The sequence below is a fragment of the Xiphophorus hellerii genome, chromosome 14, assembly GCF_003331165.1.
Source record: "Xiphophorus hellerii strain 12219 chromosome 14, Xiphophorus_hellerii-4.1, whole genome shotgun sequence".
In the NCBI taxonomy this organism is placed as follows: Eukaryota; Metazoa; Chordata; class Actinopteri; order Cyprinodontiformes; family Poeciliidae; genus Xiphophorus; species Xiphophorus hellerii.
The window spans coordinates 3,204,030-3,221,108 of NC_045685.1; the positions used below are offsets into that span (position 1 = coordinate 3,204,030).

The following is a 17,079-nucleotide window of genomic DNA, read 5'->3' on the forward strand; positions in this document are numbered from 1 at the left end:
TGCTTCCATGTGGGACCAAGTCACAACACGGCGTAGCCATGGCCCTCATTGTGCTACGTGTGTTTGTGCAAGGTGAATTCCTTAAACCAACTCGGGCATCAAGTGTGTTCTCGTGAATTTACTCGGAGTCGGTGCCTTCGCTTCTGGTACGAGTCGATCAATCATGTGTCAGAATTTTTTACTTCCTCTTTTTCTGCTCCTCGTTAATATCAGAGTTGTTCCCGTGCGGTCTGACTGCATTCAAGAAGGTCACGCTTAACATCGAGGAGGAAGCGGCCATGAAGGAGGACGCAGGAATGCAGGATGTGTATTACACTGAGGTGTGGCCCTCTGACTTCATTTTCTTATGATAGTCATGACTGTTTGGTTTTCAAAAGCCCCGATTCTGATAATACGTCAAAGAAGACTCTGCTTTTTATCAAGAAAATACATTTTAGTTCCATTGTTTTTGACTCTTTTCTTCACATTAGAGTTCAGAGTTCACCCCTCCCTTTGTCCCGTTTCTCAGGAAGTCCTGGTGGAGCACCTGGAGGTGTGTGTGGAGGCCCTGTGGAAAGCCGAGCGTTACGAGCTCATCACACACATCGCCAAGCTTATCATCCCCATCTATGAGAAACGTCATGAATACGAGGTACCGCATCAGTCCGGCTCTGGTTTTGTTTGTTGTTGTTTTCATCATTGGACCTGCCAGTCACTTTCTTTGACAGTGAAACTTTTAGCATTCAGCCCACTGAGCCGTTTATCTCAACCTGCTTGACTTGTTCTGAGTCATCAGGACTTTTTACGCAACACTGATTTTCTCTGTTCTAAAGAAAGGGACTCGTTAGGCCCCAATTGACGGGCTGCGAAAGTCAAGAGAGTGAAACAGATAAATGAAGTGAGCTTGTTTACACACCGTCCGCTCACTGATCTGATCTGTATTAAGAAACATATATTTCAGACTGTCTTTAATGCTCCATGTTTGCCTTTCCAGTATTGTCACTGTGACAATACTGGAAAGGCACTATGAAAAAACAGGGAAGTTTCTAAGCTAGCTTGATAACTCATCACTGTTCTTGTAAAGGTGGCGGTTTAATAGGTAACGTTTTAATCTTATATCTGTAGATTTAGCAGGAAATGGTAAACGGACTGAATCTAAAATAGTCATACTGACCACTCAGTGCTTTACATTGTGGATAATCATAACACATAATTGTATTTACTCCACTTATTTTCCTGATTTTTGCTACTTTCTTTGTGTTTTTATCCTGAGTAAATTATCCTTATATACCATCTCCTCCTCGTCATCGTCATCAAAAACAATTTGAAGGACTGTCCTTCAAATCAGCATTAGCACATTTAAAAACACACATGGCTAGTTATTCACTTATTGAATACAACAGAATAGAACAGAAATATTCTTATTGTCCCTCGGCGAGTACAGCAGCAGAGTGACAGCCAAATATAAACCATGGAGATCCACACGAGGTAAACTATAACACGCAGTAAGTAGAAGCGACTGTACAGCAAGGCAAGTTTACAGCAGGAGAAAAAAAGTGCCTTACAGTTATTAAAAATGTAATTATTTTAAAAATGGTACAAAATGTGCATTTTGTACACAAAAACAGGCTATTTGCAAGAACCGTTTGAAACGGGGGATGAAAACACTTGAGTTTGTTGGGAGCTGTGGTGATTCTGAAGTCAAACAGCTGCAGGGAGGAAGGACCTGTGGCGACGCTCCTCTGTTTACCCAGGATGCATCAGTCTGTCTCTGAAGGAGCTCTTCGGTTCTGTGACCGCCTCATGCTGTGGGTGGAGACACGGCAGTGACTGTGTTTGTTCTCATCGGCTCCTGCTTTTATCTCATCTGCGTATTCATTCCTTATGCTGCGTGAAATCCTCGGTTCACTCCTTGGACATGAAACAGATCCTATAAATGACTTGTTTCTTCTGGTTGGTTGTGTTTCAGAAACTGAGTCGCCTGTATGACACTCTGCACAGAGCCTACAACAAAATCATGGAGGTGATCCAGTCAGGCCGCAGGCTGCTGGGGACGTATTTCAGAGTGGCTTTTTATGGGCAGGTACGTTCTGCTGGGTTTATTCATCCAGGAGAGATGAAGTGGCACTTTCTCCTGAAAGTGCCACTTCAGGAGAAAATGGCACTTTTCGAGTAATCTACCAATTACACTGACGATTAATCGAGTTATCGAATAAAAAAAATTTGATAAAGTAAAAAGGTGGGAAATACTGTGATAAGCTTAGAAAACCTTAGAGCTTAGAAAATGCATCTGACTTTTTATGTCAACCTGGGCAAAAATAAAAACAAATGAAATTGTATTTAATTTAATAAAGATAATAAAGCAGCAGGCTTAGAAAGATGCATTAAAAACTTTTGGTTTACATATTCACCTTCAGTAAATAGACAGAACGCGAAAAGTGGACACGTCCGAGGAAAAGAGGACGTTTGTTATGCTAACTCTTAGCATTCGTCAACAACTCATTGGCAGGAGCGAGAGTGTTGCGCAACGCAAATAATCATCCGTCCGGCACATGGCGCGTTCGCAAAACACCACTTAATAAAGATTCAAGGCAAATTATCTGCCTGAAGGAATTTTAATAATCTGAGTACTTGAAGCAGTCGATGAATTGTTACCTACAGTGAAACAAGATGGAACCGAAACGGACTGGAACGCCGCTCAGCAAGGAGGAAGCCGAAAACACAGATTACAGTTTTTAAATGCTTACAGGGACGAGGACTTTAGTTTCTGGAGCCAAACTATGTTTTCGGCCATGATTACTTTTGTTATATTTAGAGGCAAAATGAGAGAGCTTGCAAGCTAGAGAACGTTGGGGTGGTTGCGGTATTACAGAGACTGATGCACTTCACAAAGCAACACGAGAAATCAAAAAGTGGAAGTTGAAATCTTGGCATAAGTAGCTCATCTAACTGGAAGCACTTAAAGCCGAGGTTGCGTTCACCGACTCGCAGCTGCGAGTTCAATAAACAGACCGATGTTTATCTTGTGGATGTTTATGCTCGTGGAGCATGTTCCCCGTTTTAAAGCGGAGCTAATCCTCAGCGAGCTTCTGTTCTCGTCGACAGGGTTTCTTCGAGGAAGAGGATGGAAAGGAGTACATCTACAAAGAGCCCAAACTCACCGGCCTGTCCGAGATCTCGCAGCGCCTGCTCACCCTCTACGGCGACAAGTTTGGCCCGGAAAACGTCAAGATCATTCAGGACTCCAACAAGGTGCCGGCAGCAAACCGATGGTCACTTTAGTTGGAGAGCTGCAGTCGGAGCTGAAACACAGTCTGGAATGTAAATGATGTGTTTGGCTTTGCAGCCTCACTGCTGTGTTGACTCAGAATTTATCATTAGTCCAAGATAATGCTGGGAAATGTTCTTTCTCCAGCTTGACGAGTCATTATAGAGTCTCAGCTGATAGATTGATTTGATATCTGAGAAGTACCAGTGAGGATTACATGTGATGTTTAAGCCAAATGATTCAACTTTTCACACTTAATTCCTTCATTACGGCTGGAAAGTTGCTTTTGGACGTCGGCGTCTCCCTCCGTCCCTCCGCGGCTCTTTGATTCCTTCCACATCTGTTCTTTTCTCAAACCTTCTGGCTGATGTTTCAGGTCAACCCCAAGGAGCTGGACTCCAGGTTCGCCTACGTCCAGGTGACGTTCGTCAAGCCCTACTTCGACGAGAAGGAGGCGCTGGAGAAGAAGACGGACTTCGAGAAGTGCCACAACATCAGGAACTTTGTGTTCGAGACGCCGTACACGCTGTCGGGGAAGAAACACGGCGGCGTGGAGGAGCAGTGCAAGAGGAGGACCGTCCTTACAAGTACGTAAGGAACACACACACACACACACGCACACTGCATGAAAGTGTGAACTTTTTCACATTTTGTCAAGCTGCAACTAAAAAGAAGATAAATAAATATTCAGTTTTTAGAGGTACAAGTCTGAAAAGTATGACATAGTAAGAGCAAAATTTTATGTACCGTATTTTTCGGACTATAAGCCGCTACTTTTTTCCCCACGCTTTGAACCATGCGGCTTATAGCCCGGTGCGGCTTTTCTCTGGATTTTTCTTCAACCGCCCAGGGGCTCTTTAGCAGGAAGTGAATTATTTGCAAGTCAAAATTAGAAATCAAAGAAGAATGCGGTAATTTTCATGTAGAATAAACACATGCTAGCAGCAGGCACGGCGGAGAAATTTCTTCAAACTCAAACCCCCCTCATCATGGAAACCACGCGAAGAAGTTCCTTTTAAGTTGAGGACTATCGATCTGGCGGTACAGATCGATAGCCGCTGCACGTAAACTCGGCGTGAACGAATCCACGGTTCGGCGTTGGAGGCGCATGGCTGCGTCCTCAATAGCAGATTTATTGTGAAAAACCGAGAGCAGTGGAGATACCAGCGGCTTATAGCCCGGTGGGCTTATATACTGTATGTAGGTTTCCAGTTTTGTTTTGTTAATTTTTAAGAAACCTTTGTAAATGCGGCTTAGGTGCGCTCTGTTGTCCGGAAAATAAAGTATATTTAAATCTTGTTCTTTCATATAATTTTTGTGAAAAATGTATATTTTTATATATATATATATATATATATATATATATATATATATATATATATATATATATATATATATATACAGTACAGACCAAAAGTTTGGACACAACCGTGTGTCCAAACTTTTGGTCTGTACTGTATATATATATATATATCTATAAAAGCTCAGCAAGATTTCTAGCAGGGTAGCTCGGTATCGTCATTATGTTGATGTGTCACATAAACTAAAATACATCAGTTTTTTTTTTTTTTTATTGAAACAAAAGGTGAGGATGGTGCAGTCAGGCTGTGGTTTGTTTTGCTTTCAGTCCTGAAGTCACCATCAGATCGACATTAATTATGCATTTGTTTTCATTGTTATTGGGATGATAAAGGAAAACAAAAAACATCAACAGCGAAAGTTGGACGAGTCGTCAAAATCATAATGCTTTAACACCTGGGGCGTGTGGTGTGTGATGTGGAACATTAGCGTGAGCGGCTGGTAGCCGGGTTCTCTGGAGCAGCACCAAAGCCCTGCAGGCCTCTGCTTTGTCTCCGTTTCCTAGCAATGACACTCCTTCTGTTTTACTCCCTGCAGCCTCCGATACCAGCTGGGGGGAAAAATGATGCTTGTTTTAAATTTTTTTTTTGCTCGTTTTGCCACATTTGCATGCATGACTCACCCGGGCTTCGCGCGCGCTCTCGTCCCCAGCCGCCAACACCTTCCCGTACGTGAAAAAGCGCATCGAGGTGAAGGGGGAGAGGCAGGTGGAGCTGAAGCCCGTGGACGTGGCCATCGACGAGATGGGGGCGCGCACGGCCGAGCTGACCAAGCTCTGCTCCAGCCAGGAAGTGGACATGATCCAGCTGCAGCTCAAGCTGCAGGGCTGCGTCTCGGTGCAGGTACCGCCGCCTCACAGCCCAGGGCCCCACGGGGGCCCACACCGTCCCCTGTCCTGTGTTCAACTTGTGCACATAAAGAGGCTGTTCAGAGGTCAGTGACAGGGAAGAGTTGTGTTCCGCTGCAGGTGAATGCAGGCCCCATGGCGTACGCCCGGGCCTTCCTGGACGACAGCAAGTCCAACTCATCCGGCAGTAAGAAAGTCAAAGAGCTCAAGGAGGTTTTCAGGTAAACATCTGCCGAAAGAGATGAATCAAATAGGCTTCAGATTTATCATTATTTTTGTTAAAGTTTACGCTTTGCTCTTTTCTTTGTCTGCAGGCATTTTGTGGAGGCGTGCAGCATGGCGCTAGACATTAACGAGCGGATCATCAAGGAGGACCAGTTCGAGTATCACGAGGGCCTGAAGTCCAACTTCAAGGACATGGTGAAGGAGCTGTCTGACATCATCCATGAACAGGTAACCTGGGAGCGAGCTGGGAAATGGGGCCACACTTTCTTTATTCATATCTGAAAGTATGAAGCTCTTGTTTGTAGAAGCTGTTAGTCACACAGGTTACATCAGAGGAACAGAGGCATTCCTTATTATTTCTACCTTATCTGGATTCTTTGAATCTTGATAAGTTTGTAAAATCCAGACAGGTTCTGAGGACAGGGCAGCAATGAGGAACACAAGTAATGAAGAGATGGATTGTAAAAGGAGAGACTTAGTTAAATGCTTAATAATTTGTACTTATTGAGCATTTAAATTTTATGCAAGTGAAAAAAATAATAATAAAAATGGTGGAATGAACCAATAAAATGGAGATACAGGTTCAGGGTGTCCGTGCATCCTTACAAAGTATAGACTCATAACTAAATGTAAGCTGGCCTTAAATACATTAATCACAGAACTTACGTTTTGTTAACAGGACTAATTAATCTCATTTAATTTTCATATGTAGTTTGTTTTTTTTGTGTGACTTTTCTGTCAAGCAAATGTTTGAGTCGCGTACAGAAGCTGTGGATAGCGAGTACCTAATATGCCCCTGCTAGCAAGCTAGCTAGAAGAAGAGAAGTACTGTTACTTTTGAATAATCCAAGTAATAAAGTGACATCTTGCAGAAGCTGAGAATTAGTTGAAGTTTGGAATTTGTACTTATTAGAAACCTATTTAACTTTTGAAATTTTATGCAAGCTTCCTATAAAAAGAGGTGGAATGAGCCTTTTTTTTTTTTTTAGCTAAGTGTTCAACGTGTTGAGGCTACATAGCTAAAAGTAAAGTAGTACTTCTAGTTATGCAGTTCTGGGGAGAAGCAGGTGGAGCAGAAGCAAATAAAAAATTTGAGACACAAGTAAACATGTAAACATTAGCCGATGTACTAGCAGAAAAAAACACAAAAGTGGTTTTTCAAATAGAGACGCAGCGATCAACTGATCAAAGATCAGAATCGAATTGTTTCCCCTCAGTGTGCAAAAGATTACTTCCTCTCTCAAAGAACCTGCAGCACATTTTGATTTTCTTTAGAGTCTTAAAGATTTTAGGAAAGATTCCACACACCGATTCCAAGAAATGTATGTTTTTCTGACATATTTATCTTATGGATACTTCATTTAGATTTTGAAAATATTTTCAAATTCAAACTTTTTTGTGAATTAGCAATTCACAATACATCTGCACTATTATTGGTATCAGACGATTGTAGCGCCATTTTTTTTAGCATATCAGTTTAACAATGTTAATATTAATATCGGCCCAAATTTTCATATTGATCAAGTCTGTATACATCACATTTCAGGCACCTCACAATGCTTTTCATTATAAAAACATAAAACAGTAATAAAATAAACGGGGGGGAGAACAAACTCAAACCAGAAGTTTGGTGTAAATATGAAGATGCTTACGGAATTAAGAAATCAACTTTTGTCATCTAAAAGGCTGTTTTTTCAAATTACTTACAAATGCAGTTTTCTCGCCTGCAGACGGTTCCCTCTGATGTCAGTTTCTCAAAAGTCGGATTAGGCAAGGCGTTGCAAAACAGCAGTCGTGTTCACGCGAATCATCCTGCTGGCTTCATCATCTCTGACGTCCCACAGGCCGCAAGTCAGATATTCTGAGAAGAAAGTGTGAGGTTGAATTATGAGAAAGAATATAAACAATTTAGATTCTTGTTAAGCCGATTCGCAGTGTGATTCAGCGGAGAACCTGAGAAATGATCAAATTCGACACTTTGAACATCAGCCGATGTTTTTCGGGTTTGAGACAGCGCGAGATTTTTAATCTACATTCCTTAGTTTCCTCATATATTGGGGTCAGATTTTTAGTTACTTTCCGCTTGATCATCTTCCACCCCGAGGCGATCGCTAACCGGAGTTGCAGAAGAACGGTGCAGGCTTCCTGCCATCTGAAAACGTTTGGTTGATTAAGAAAGAAAGCGGTGACGGTAGCACCAGTCACAACCGGTCCACTCAGATTTCTTTTGTTTTCTGAAGAAAAGCTGATGCAACTCCAGACGTCAGGAAACAGATCTTCAGGAAACACGATCCACACCTGCTGCCAACGCGCCAAACAAATGTTCTGGAACTGGAAGAAGAGATATCTGGGGGGAAAAAAAATCTCATCTCTGTGGACGGAGCCACGCTGCAAACGGACATGCAAAGTCGCAGTTGGCACCTCCGACTGCCAGCCGAGGCGTTTGACACGCCGAGCTCGGCCTAATTACACGCCGAGAGATGGAATCAAATAATAATGTGTGACCTGAGAGATAAAAAAAAAAGCTCAGATTTTTTGGGAATGCTAAGCTAACAGTAGCATTGATCAGATTCTCCACCTGAGCTGTGGATGTCTGCAGCTCCTCCCGTGTGTCAGATTATCGGTTTATAAACTAACCCTCAACTTCCTCCCTGACTGAAAGTAAATGCGTTCCTCAGTTTTCAAATTTTTATCTGTAAAAAAACAACAAAAAATGAAAAGTTGAAAAGCGTGTATGTATGTATATGATATAGAACTGAAATGAAGCAAACATGATTCGGTAACATGATAAAACATCCAGTCGGCTCGTCGGGGCGTTCGCTCCGGCTGCTCATAATCGGAGTCCAGCTGACTCCTAATGACCCGCGACGGGAATCTGTGGTTCACTCGGCATCCAGGAATTATTGGAAACTGAATTTCCTCTTGACTGCTTCCTGGAAACAAATGATGCGCTTCATCATATCAGATGGCTCGCACAATGTCTTCTTTTGTGCTTAAAATCCCGGCGAGTCGGATTCCACTAATGACAAGCGAGGCCGTAATGAGATTAAAGCTGAGATTGTGAGTTTGTGTACGTTTTTGGTTGGGTGCAGTGTGTGTGATTTACTTCCTACTAACTAGTTTTCTTTCTTCTCTCCACCGTGCTGGCCTTTAGCTTTAAGGAAAAGCAGGTAATGGCTGTTTTGACAGTTTCATCCTTTCATTCAGACACCAACTATAATTTTGCACCCCCTTTTATTCCCATTCATCTAGTTGAAATAAAGATGCGTAATCGTTTACAAGGCAGGCACGTCACCTTAAAGGGGCAGTATCATGTAACGTCGACTTTTTTGAGCTTCACATCATATTATGTTACTCCCTCAACATAAACATGAACATACCTTCTTTCATGCATGTTTGAGAAATCCTTGTATCTTCCATGGCAACCATTCAGCTGTGATGCAGCTGTGACTCCTTCAGACTAGCCAGCAGCAATTAGCAAACAGCTAAGACACAATCTCCAGGCATTAGATTACAAAGTCAGATTTTGTTTTAGTCATATTTGATATATGTGTCATTTTTATAACAACTGAAGGTAACATAGTTACTCAAATGTGCTCTAAAATGGAACCATATGCCTGGAAAACACATCGTACTGCCCCTTTAAATGACAGTCTGTGAGCAGAGAGTGGTAGAGCTCAGCTGTTTTAGTTCAGCTCATTCATGTGCAAAGATCTTCACCTGGCACAGATAGATGGAAAGTTGTTTTGGCACACTTAGATTCCACTTGGCTTCCTTCTGCGACGAGCCAATCGGATCGCTCGCTCCGATAAACGAAAGCAGCGCATCGCGGTACGACAGCGGTGGCGCTCAGAGTGACAAAAAACAAAAAAAGAGATGCAAATGAGACGCCTTTAATCAAATCACCATCACATTTGCTCTCCGGGTTTCGGGTTTGAATATTTCCATACTCACAAATACCCATAACATTGCTGTGTTGTGTTTTTTTTTGTTTGTTTTTTTTAAGCAAAAATGCTTTGCTTACATTCTGCAGCAAAGCAGGCTGGCTGTAAAAACGACACCTGGCCGGCTGCCATCAATGGCTTCTCTGTGCCTCCAGTCACGCAACCGTACCAGCACAACCTGTCTCCTCGGGTTGCTGCTCACTCCTCACATGACAGGCTGCTGATCTGCAGTGAACATGCAGATTTAGCACTCCATTCTGCTTTTCTACCGTCTCGCACCTTGATATAAATACATTTTGTAAATACTTTTTTTCTTTCTTTTTTCGTCTTTTCTAATACGTTTGCACTGCAAAAACATCAAATCTTACCCAGCATCTTTTGGCCTGGTTTCTAGTGCAAGGATCTAAGCACACTTGGAATAAGACGAAACTAACTTTAAACATAACTGTTCAGCAAGATAAAGGAAATGCTTTTACATCACTAATTTTTTAATTTTGATGAAAAAGTACTAGTTCTACTAGCAGATTATTTCACTTGTAGAAAGACATTTTTTTTCCCAAGTTATAAGTGAGAAATTGGAACTAGTACTTTTAGTACTTTCACTAGTTCTTTGCACATTAAGCTGAGTTTATTATTAGTTCACACGTTTTCCAACTAAGGAAACCCAGCATGTTGCACGGAGTCACTGACTCTTCCTGGAGGAGAACGTAGAGACAGGAGTCAACCGCCTGAATCGTGTCGTTAGCCGAGCATGCAGTGGAGAGAAAAAAACTCCCCTCTAACAGGAAGAAACCTCCAGCAGAACCAGAACCTGGCTCAGTACAATCAGCCATCTGCAACAACCAACTGGAGGTTTGAGAAGACAGAGCAGAATTCACGAGAAGAAACAGACGAGCTGATGTAGGATTGTTTTTGATGTTTGTGAAAGTAAAAAGTTAATAGCAGGACAGGAAGGATGATTAGTTGACGGCAGCTTTATGTCGGCCAGGAAGGAATGTAGTGGCAGGCCAGACGTAGCTTCTATGGAGGGAAAGAAAATGAGAGAAAATATGAAGTTACCAATTGAAATAACAGCAAATAATGAAAACCGGAGAGTAGTAGGACAAGAAAGTGAGGAAAAACGGTCAGTTTGTCCTCCGGCAGCCTCAGCTTATAGCAGCATAACTACCGATAAGTCAGCATACCAGATCCAAGAGGACGAAGCTCTCCAACTCATCAAGGCTGATTCTGGAACAGATTCATCAGGGCAACGTTAAACCTTCAGCCCTGATAGAAATGTATTCAAAGTCCAGAAAACCAACCAATTTAAATGAGCTCAAACAATTCTGACCAGATTATTCCGGTATCCTACCAGGATTCTGCCAGTAGTTTGTTGACGGCTACAAAAAGTCCTTTCCCTTCAACTTGCTAGCAGACATCATGCCAATGTGTGCTTATATATATATATATATATATATATATGTGTGTGTGTGTGTGTGTGTGTGATTTTTCCCTATGTGTGGGTCAAAGGAAAATGTGCAGATCCAGATCTGGTTTTGTCTTTAATGCGTAGAGGGATTCCACCCAGGACAAAGATCAAATGCATCGTTAAAGATCCCAAACGCTCCGACAGCGAAGCCAATCAGTGGATCAGAATCAAACCTCATCGATCCCATGTCTCCTTTCATCCTGGCCTGTGGTGACCCAAGTCCCACTGTAGTGCATCCCATCTAATCCGCCCATGCAGCTCTATGTGTGCGTGTGTGTGTGTGTGTGAGAGAGAGAGAGAGAGTTTCCTTTTAATTGTGTGTTTCCTCTTCACCCATCAGATCTACCAGGAGGACATGATGCGGTCGCTGCTGCAGAACTCCCTCCATGTTTTCCGTGCCATCAGCGGGACGTCCACAGACATGAGCTGACCTCAAACACTCGGCCCCCTCCTCCAGCCCCCCTCTGTGTTCTCACAGCTCGCCCCTCCAAACATAATGTTTACCCTTCCACATTTCCCTTAAGGTTGTAAACTGGGCGATAACGGGAGCAGCTGCTTGCCAAGAAGCCGCCCTTCCTTCGTGTCTCTCTGCCTGACGTGCAAAGGAATCTGTGGGGCAAAAAAAAAAATCAAAACTAAAACCTAGCATGGTGGAGGGGTTGGATATTCACATCACAATGAGCAGTATTTCTCAGAATGTATAGAAACAAAAGCTGGGCTTGAATGTGTGCATGTCAGATAAAGCTGATGGACTCCAGACTCTTCTCCCGCCTCATGGAAGGGGGCGTGGCCCCGAGGATCTATGCAGAACCTCTCTCTCTGTCCCGCCGTCACCGTTTCCTACAGGAGAGCGCTTCTTCTTTTAAAGCCGCTTTTATTTTAGCCGCACTTCACCGTTTCCTGTTTTCACCCTCTTTTATTTCTTTCACGCCAAGTTGAAAAAACACAAGCAGCTCCATTGTGACAGGCTGTAAAAGCGAAAGCATCAGGATGTGATGCAAAGTGTTTGGGATTTTATTTTATTATTTTTCAAATGCGACAGCGCGTTCCAGCCACGTTGGGGGGAAGAAAGTTGCGCTGCGGGTCAGAAAGGTGCCTTGTGTTTCTACACTGTCAACAACAGGAAGCGTTTGACTCCTGATAAATGCTCACAGGTCCAAGAGTTCTTCCAACTTTGTATGCCTAGATGCTGAATTCTTGGGTCTGGACTTTGACTGGGTCATTCTAACACACAAATACATTTAAATGTAATCTGTTCTGCCGTGTGACCATGAGACCTTCCACATGTCTCCTGTGGCCCCAGACTGAGTCCAGGCGACAGGCACTGGGTTTTATTTAGGGAGTATCAGGCTGATGAAAATACTTTATCTTCCACCTAACAAATATGTTCTACTTTGTGAATCCTGATGAAATACGTGACAAAATGTGTGAAAGTTAAAGATGTGTTTTAATCGTGCACCGATTGCAGTTTTCTGGCTGATCGCCGATTTTTAAAAGCCTGACCTGCTGATTCCGTTTTTAGCTCAAACTGATTTTTGGGGTTTTTTTTTGGTCTTTAAACTTGCTAAATGTAGCTATAAAGCTAAGCCAGCGACAATGGAGTGACTGTTGTTAGCCGCACACGTGCAGACGAGACATGATGGGCTGTATGTATCGACCAATCACAGATCACCTGGAATTAAGGAAATGGGGCCAATTTATCTGTCCACCCCTTTAGAGGAAAAGGAAACTTCAAACTTCAGCTTCTTGCCAAGGTGTATTAGCTGTGTAGCAATGCTGATGAAAACATTTTTTTTTTTTTTTTATAAAACTATGCTGTAAGGATTTTTTTTTTAAAGCAAGGCAATAAGTAGAGACTAATAAAAGATACCAGAGCTTTAATTCTTTAAACATTCTCTTCCTTTGAAATCGGGACTGGGCTCAGAAATAAAAGCTGTGTGATAATATTTACTCGTTAAAGAGCTCCTCTCATCTACGTTTAGATCTGGTGCCTTCACACTCTGCCTTCAGGAAGAAAAAAACAAACAAACAGAAAACCTCCTCTAACTCGACTAATAGACGTCATCGCGGGTCGGTTCGGTTATTCCAAGTATTTCACAAGTGCTACACTGAAACGAGCAAATAGATGATTAATATTTAAGATGATGTGTACATAAACTGTTGACATGATGTAAATTCAATTCTGTATCCATGTATGTTTGTATGTATGTATGATATTTTATAGCTGCATACAAAATCTGTCTTAGCAAAGACTTTTGTTCTTATCTTTTTAGTTTTATTGCATTATTTACAAAAGGTGCAGCTGCTTGTCAAGTTTACTTTGTAAAGCTTTTTTCCCAATAAAACCTGAAAATATTGATTATGCAGATTTATGTCTATTTACAATTTTTGCAGCAATAGCGGCCTTTTATTTCAATAGTACCTACACGAACACAAGGGGTAGCATTACAGGTACATAGGAAAAAATTAGATATCGTGAAAGAGTTCAATTTTTTTGCCACTTATTTCAGAAAGTTGATATAGAAATTTAAAGACTTTATTTCTTGTAATTTTGATGATAATAAAAATCCAAATGATGTGATGAACTTATATGACATGGTCATGCACACACCACCATATGTCCAGGTAATGGTTGTTTCATGATTAACAAAATATTAGTATTTTCATAATTTATTCTCCGTTCCATTGTCCATATTTTGTTTCCATCCATCTTTTCTAATGCTCTTGTTTTGATGGAGTCTGTAAGCACTAGGTGACCATATTTTGATTTCCAAAAACTTGGCCCAGTCCTGAAACAATCAGCATCAGAAATGGCTGTTATGATCATTTTTGAACATATTTGTATCAGTTCGTTTAGTAAAACTGGTCCGATATTGGCAACTGATACTTATTTTCATCTTGTTGCCGTCTATGTATTTCAGGAGGGTCTTGGCCAAGACATATGACATTGGTAATTACTGCCAAAACAGTAACATATTAATATCAGATGGCAATATCGGCCCAAATGTTTATGCCGGTGCATCCCTAATACTTGCTCTAGTGTAGCTTAGAAAATTAACCAGTAGCAACAATAGCTCGCTTTTATTTTTGTCTTATTTTTCTCAACCTGGACAAAAATAACACAAAAATCTGAAATTATATTCAATGACATAATAAAAATGGAAAGTAGTGGTCTCATAAAAACACTTAAAAAAAAAAAAGAAGTAATCTTTAGTTTTTGTATTCATCTCTTGGTTGGTTTAACAGATGAACTCTCACTTTGCGCAGCCTTTTTATAGCTTTCGTGTCCAACTGAGTGACGGGATCTTGTCACACACAGAAACGCGTGTGCCAGACATCTGCTTGGTGCTCTCCGCCACCCATTTGTTGCGAACAGGACAATATGGCGGACCTTTTCATCGATCAAAGAAACCCCTCTCAGGTCAACCGGGCAGAATGTGAAATGGGGGCCTGTCCGGGGAAAAAGAGGATGTTTGGTCAAAAGTTATTAATCACAAACTTTCTGACATTTGATTGCAAAAGCATTAAGGAGGCCTCTACCATTTTAAAATAATGCTTGTGGCTGAACTTTAGGTTCCCAGAAAAAAAAAGAGAAACCATGACAAAATGATCTACGTGATTTGCAAGCACTGTCAGGATGCCACAAATGGCTAACTGCTAAATATGTTTCCACCAGCGCTAAGCTGAAGGGCCAAATCTAAAATACTTTGATTAAACCGGGACTGAATTCCTACATATTAAAAGACTTTTCTTTAAGACCCTGTTTGTGATTTGTGAAATTCTTATATATAGGGAAATGTAAAGTTTGCCCCAAAATATCACTTTATGTCATCTTGTTGTGAACTTAACACTGGGGTCTTGTGGGTCTTTATCTGCAGATGTTGCCCCATTCACAGCCATGTCAGTGAACAAGGACTGCACTACCCACACAAAACTAAAGAGACTGGAAAAAACTCTAAATCCCAGAATGCACAGTATTACCTCTTTTCAAAACAATTCCCAGGAAGGAGTAGTCCCAGAGACATTAAGGTATTGGTTAAACATGACAATGACAAGCTAAATTAAGCATTTATAAAAAAAATTTGCAAAGAAAACAGGATTATATACAATGATATAGTTTAAGTTGGTAAAATATTCTGGCCCACACTCCAGCACAGCAGATGGCAATAATGCATCTAAACACTGGATGTCACCTGCCATAAGATCTTACAAGAAGAAGAAGGAGTCCCAGCTGGAATCCCCTCCACATCAAAACTCTGCCCAGCAGCATGTTCCTTCCATGGGAACAGCTTGAACTCGCTGGCCAGTAAAAGACTGCATCTTTGAAGAAACCTCCAAATGAAAGTACAGTCTGCTGTTTGTGTATCCGGTTGACTGAACCCTGCTTGCCTGAGCTCCCGCAGAATGAATTATACGTTCCCTAAGAAGGGATGGTGTCGGTTTCCTCTCCGCTGCCCTGTGAGAAGAAGTATTACTGATTAGACTTTAAAAATTATGTAGCTTTATGTTATTAATGCTCAAGTTTAATCAGTAATACTTTTATAACAAATTTATGTCAGATCATGATTTCTTGGTTAATGTCAGGATGTCATAACGAAGACATTTTGAATAATGTCAACTTTGTATTAAAAGTGTCATGATTTACCAAATGACACTTTATGACAACAGTCATAAATATTCATGAAGACTCACTCATGTTCAAGACAGGTGTTATGTGATGTTTATGACGTTATCATGACAGTCTTATTCACAACCCGTCAAATAAAGCGTTACCTTAATTCCTGGTAATCCGGTGTTGCCCTGTCTTGGTAGATCAAAATTACTCACGTTGTTAATAATTGCCTTTGACATTTACTGGTTGTTACATAATAGCCAAGCTGAACGTATTGCTGAGCAATGAGCCACCAAAAAAACTGAACCCATTGCACTTCTGCTTTCAGGCAGATTATTGTGTGAAGCATAGACAAAATACCTGTTTACTCTAAAATCCCCTGCTTTTCTGGTTCTGCTGTCATCTACGTTGTTGATTTTCTAAACCCGTCTGAGGAACTTCCTTGTTTGTTCCCATGCAGACACAATACGGTGCGTGTGCATGGGGACACTCAACTGTGATCGACGAAATGTTCAAACAGAACAAAAATACAGTACAGACCAAAAGTTTGGACACACCTTCTAATTCAATGGGTTTTCTTTATTTTCATGACTATTTATAAGGCAATAAATCCCACTTATTAACCTGACAGGGCACACCTATGAAGAGAAAACCATTTCAGGTGACTACCTCTTGAAGCTCATCAAGAAAATGCAGAGTGTGTGCAAAGCAGTAATCACAGCAAAAGGTTGCTACTTTGAAGAAACTAGAATATAAGGGCTATTTTCAGTTGTCTTACACTTTTTTGTTTAGTGCATATTTCCACATGTGTTATTCATAGTTTTGATGAATCTACAATGTCAATAGTCATAAAAATAAAGGAAAGTCATTGAATTAAAAGGCGTGTCCAAACTTTTGGTCTGTGCTGTAATTGCAGCTTAAAATGCAATGCATCTGATGAAGGAATGTGGCGAGGTAGGTTTAGCTGTCTTGTCTTGTTAGACAGACGTACTGTTTTCTACGAGCTGATTCTACAGTTATTGATCTTTGTTAAAGGTGCTTTATCAATATCTATGTACTTAGATTTGTAGATGCCTTTGGGTTCAGCAGTAGAGTCGATTGTGTGATTTTCCCCCCAAAAATAAAATAAATGTAGATAAACATTTGGTTACCCATTCCATTGTCTCTTTTCTTCCCTCACATGGTTTCCTTGCTTGTGTGCAATTTTTCCCACTATAATTCATTCTTTATACCATGTCCTTCTTTTTTTATTTCTCCCTCTTGTTCTGACCTTCCTTTTGACCTCAGCCTTATAATACCTTCCTGCTCTTTTTTTATTTGTTTGTTTATCCCCCCTCCCCCCTTCCTTCTACTCTTTCTGTCATTTTTGATGAAGTA

The 17,079-nt window shown here is 41.2% G+C and overlaps 1 protein-coding gene across 4 annotated transcripts in view; it reads left to right on the forward strand.

The window, feature by feature from the left end:
- dock11 (dedicator of cytokinesis 11) overlaps positions 1 to 13,456 on the forward strand; it is a 79,068-nt gene extending 65,612 nt beyond the window's left edge. For 2 of the 4 annotated variants that reach the window (XM_032583052.1, XM_032583053.1), the window contains 9 exons: positions 214 to 320; positions 509 to 631; positions 1,949 to 2,062; positions 3,085 to 3,231; positions 3,624 to 3,834; positions 5,258 to 5,448; positions 5,574 to 5,674; positions 5,768 to 5,906; positions 11,431 to 13,456. In XM_032583052.1, coding sequence (XP_032438943.1) covers positions 214 to 320; positions 509 to 631; positions 1,949 to 2,062; positions 3,085 to 3,231; positions 3,624 to 3,834; positions 5,258 to 5,448; positions 5,574 to 5,674; positions 5,768 to 5,906; positions 11,431 to 11,520 — 1,223 coding nt within the window. In that variant the 3' untranslated portion in view covers positions 11,521 to 13,456. Of the gene's footprint in view, positions 1 to 213; positions 321 to 508; positions 632 to 1,948; positions 2,063 to 3,084; positions 3,232 to 3,623; positions 3,835 to 5,257; positions 5,449 to 5,573; positions 5,675 to 5,767; positions 5,907 to 8,832; positions 8,849 to 11,430 lie in introns of those variants that run through there. The other 2 variants (XM_032583054.1, XR_004341868.1) reach the window with 2 other exon arrangements.
- Positions 13,457 to 17,079: the final 3,623 nt, after the last annotated feature.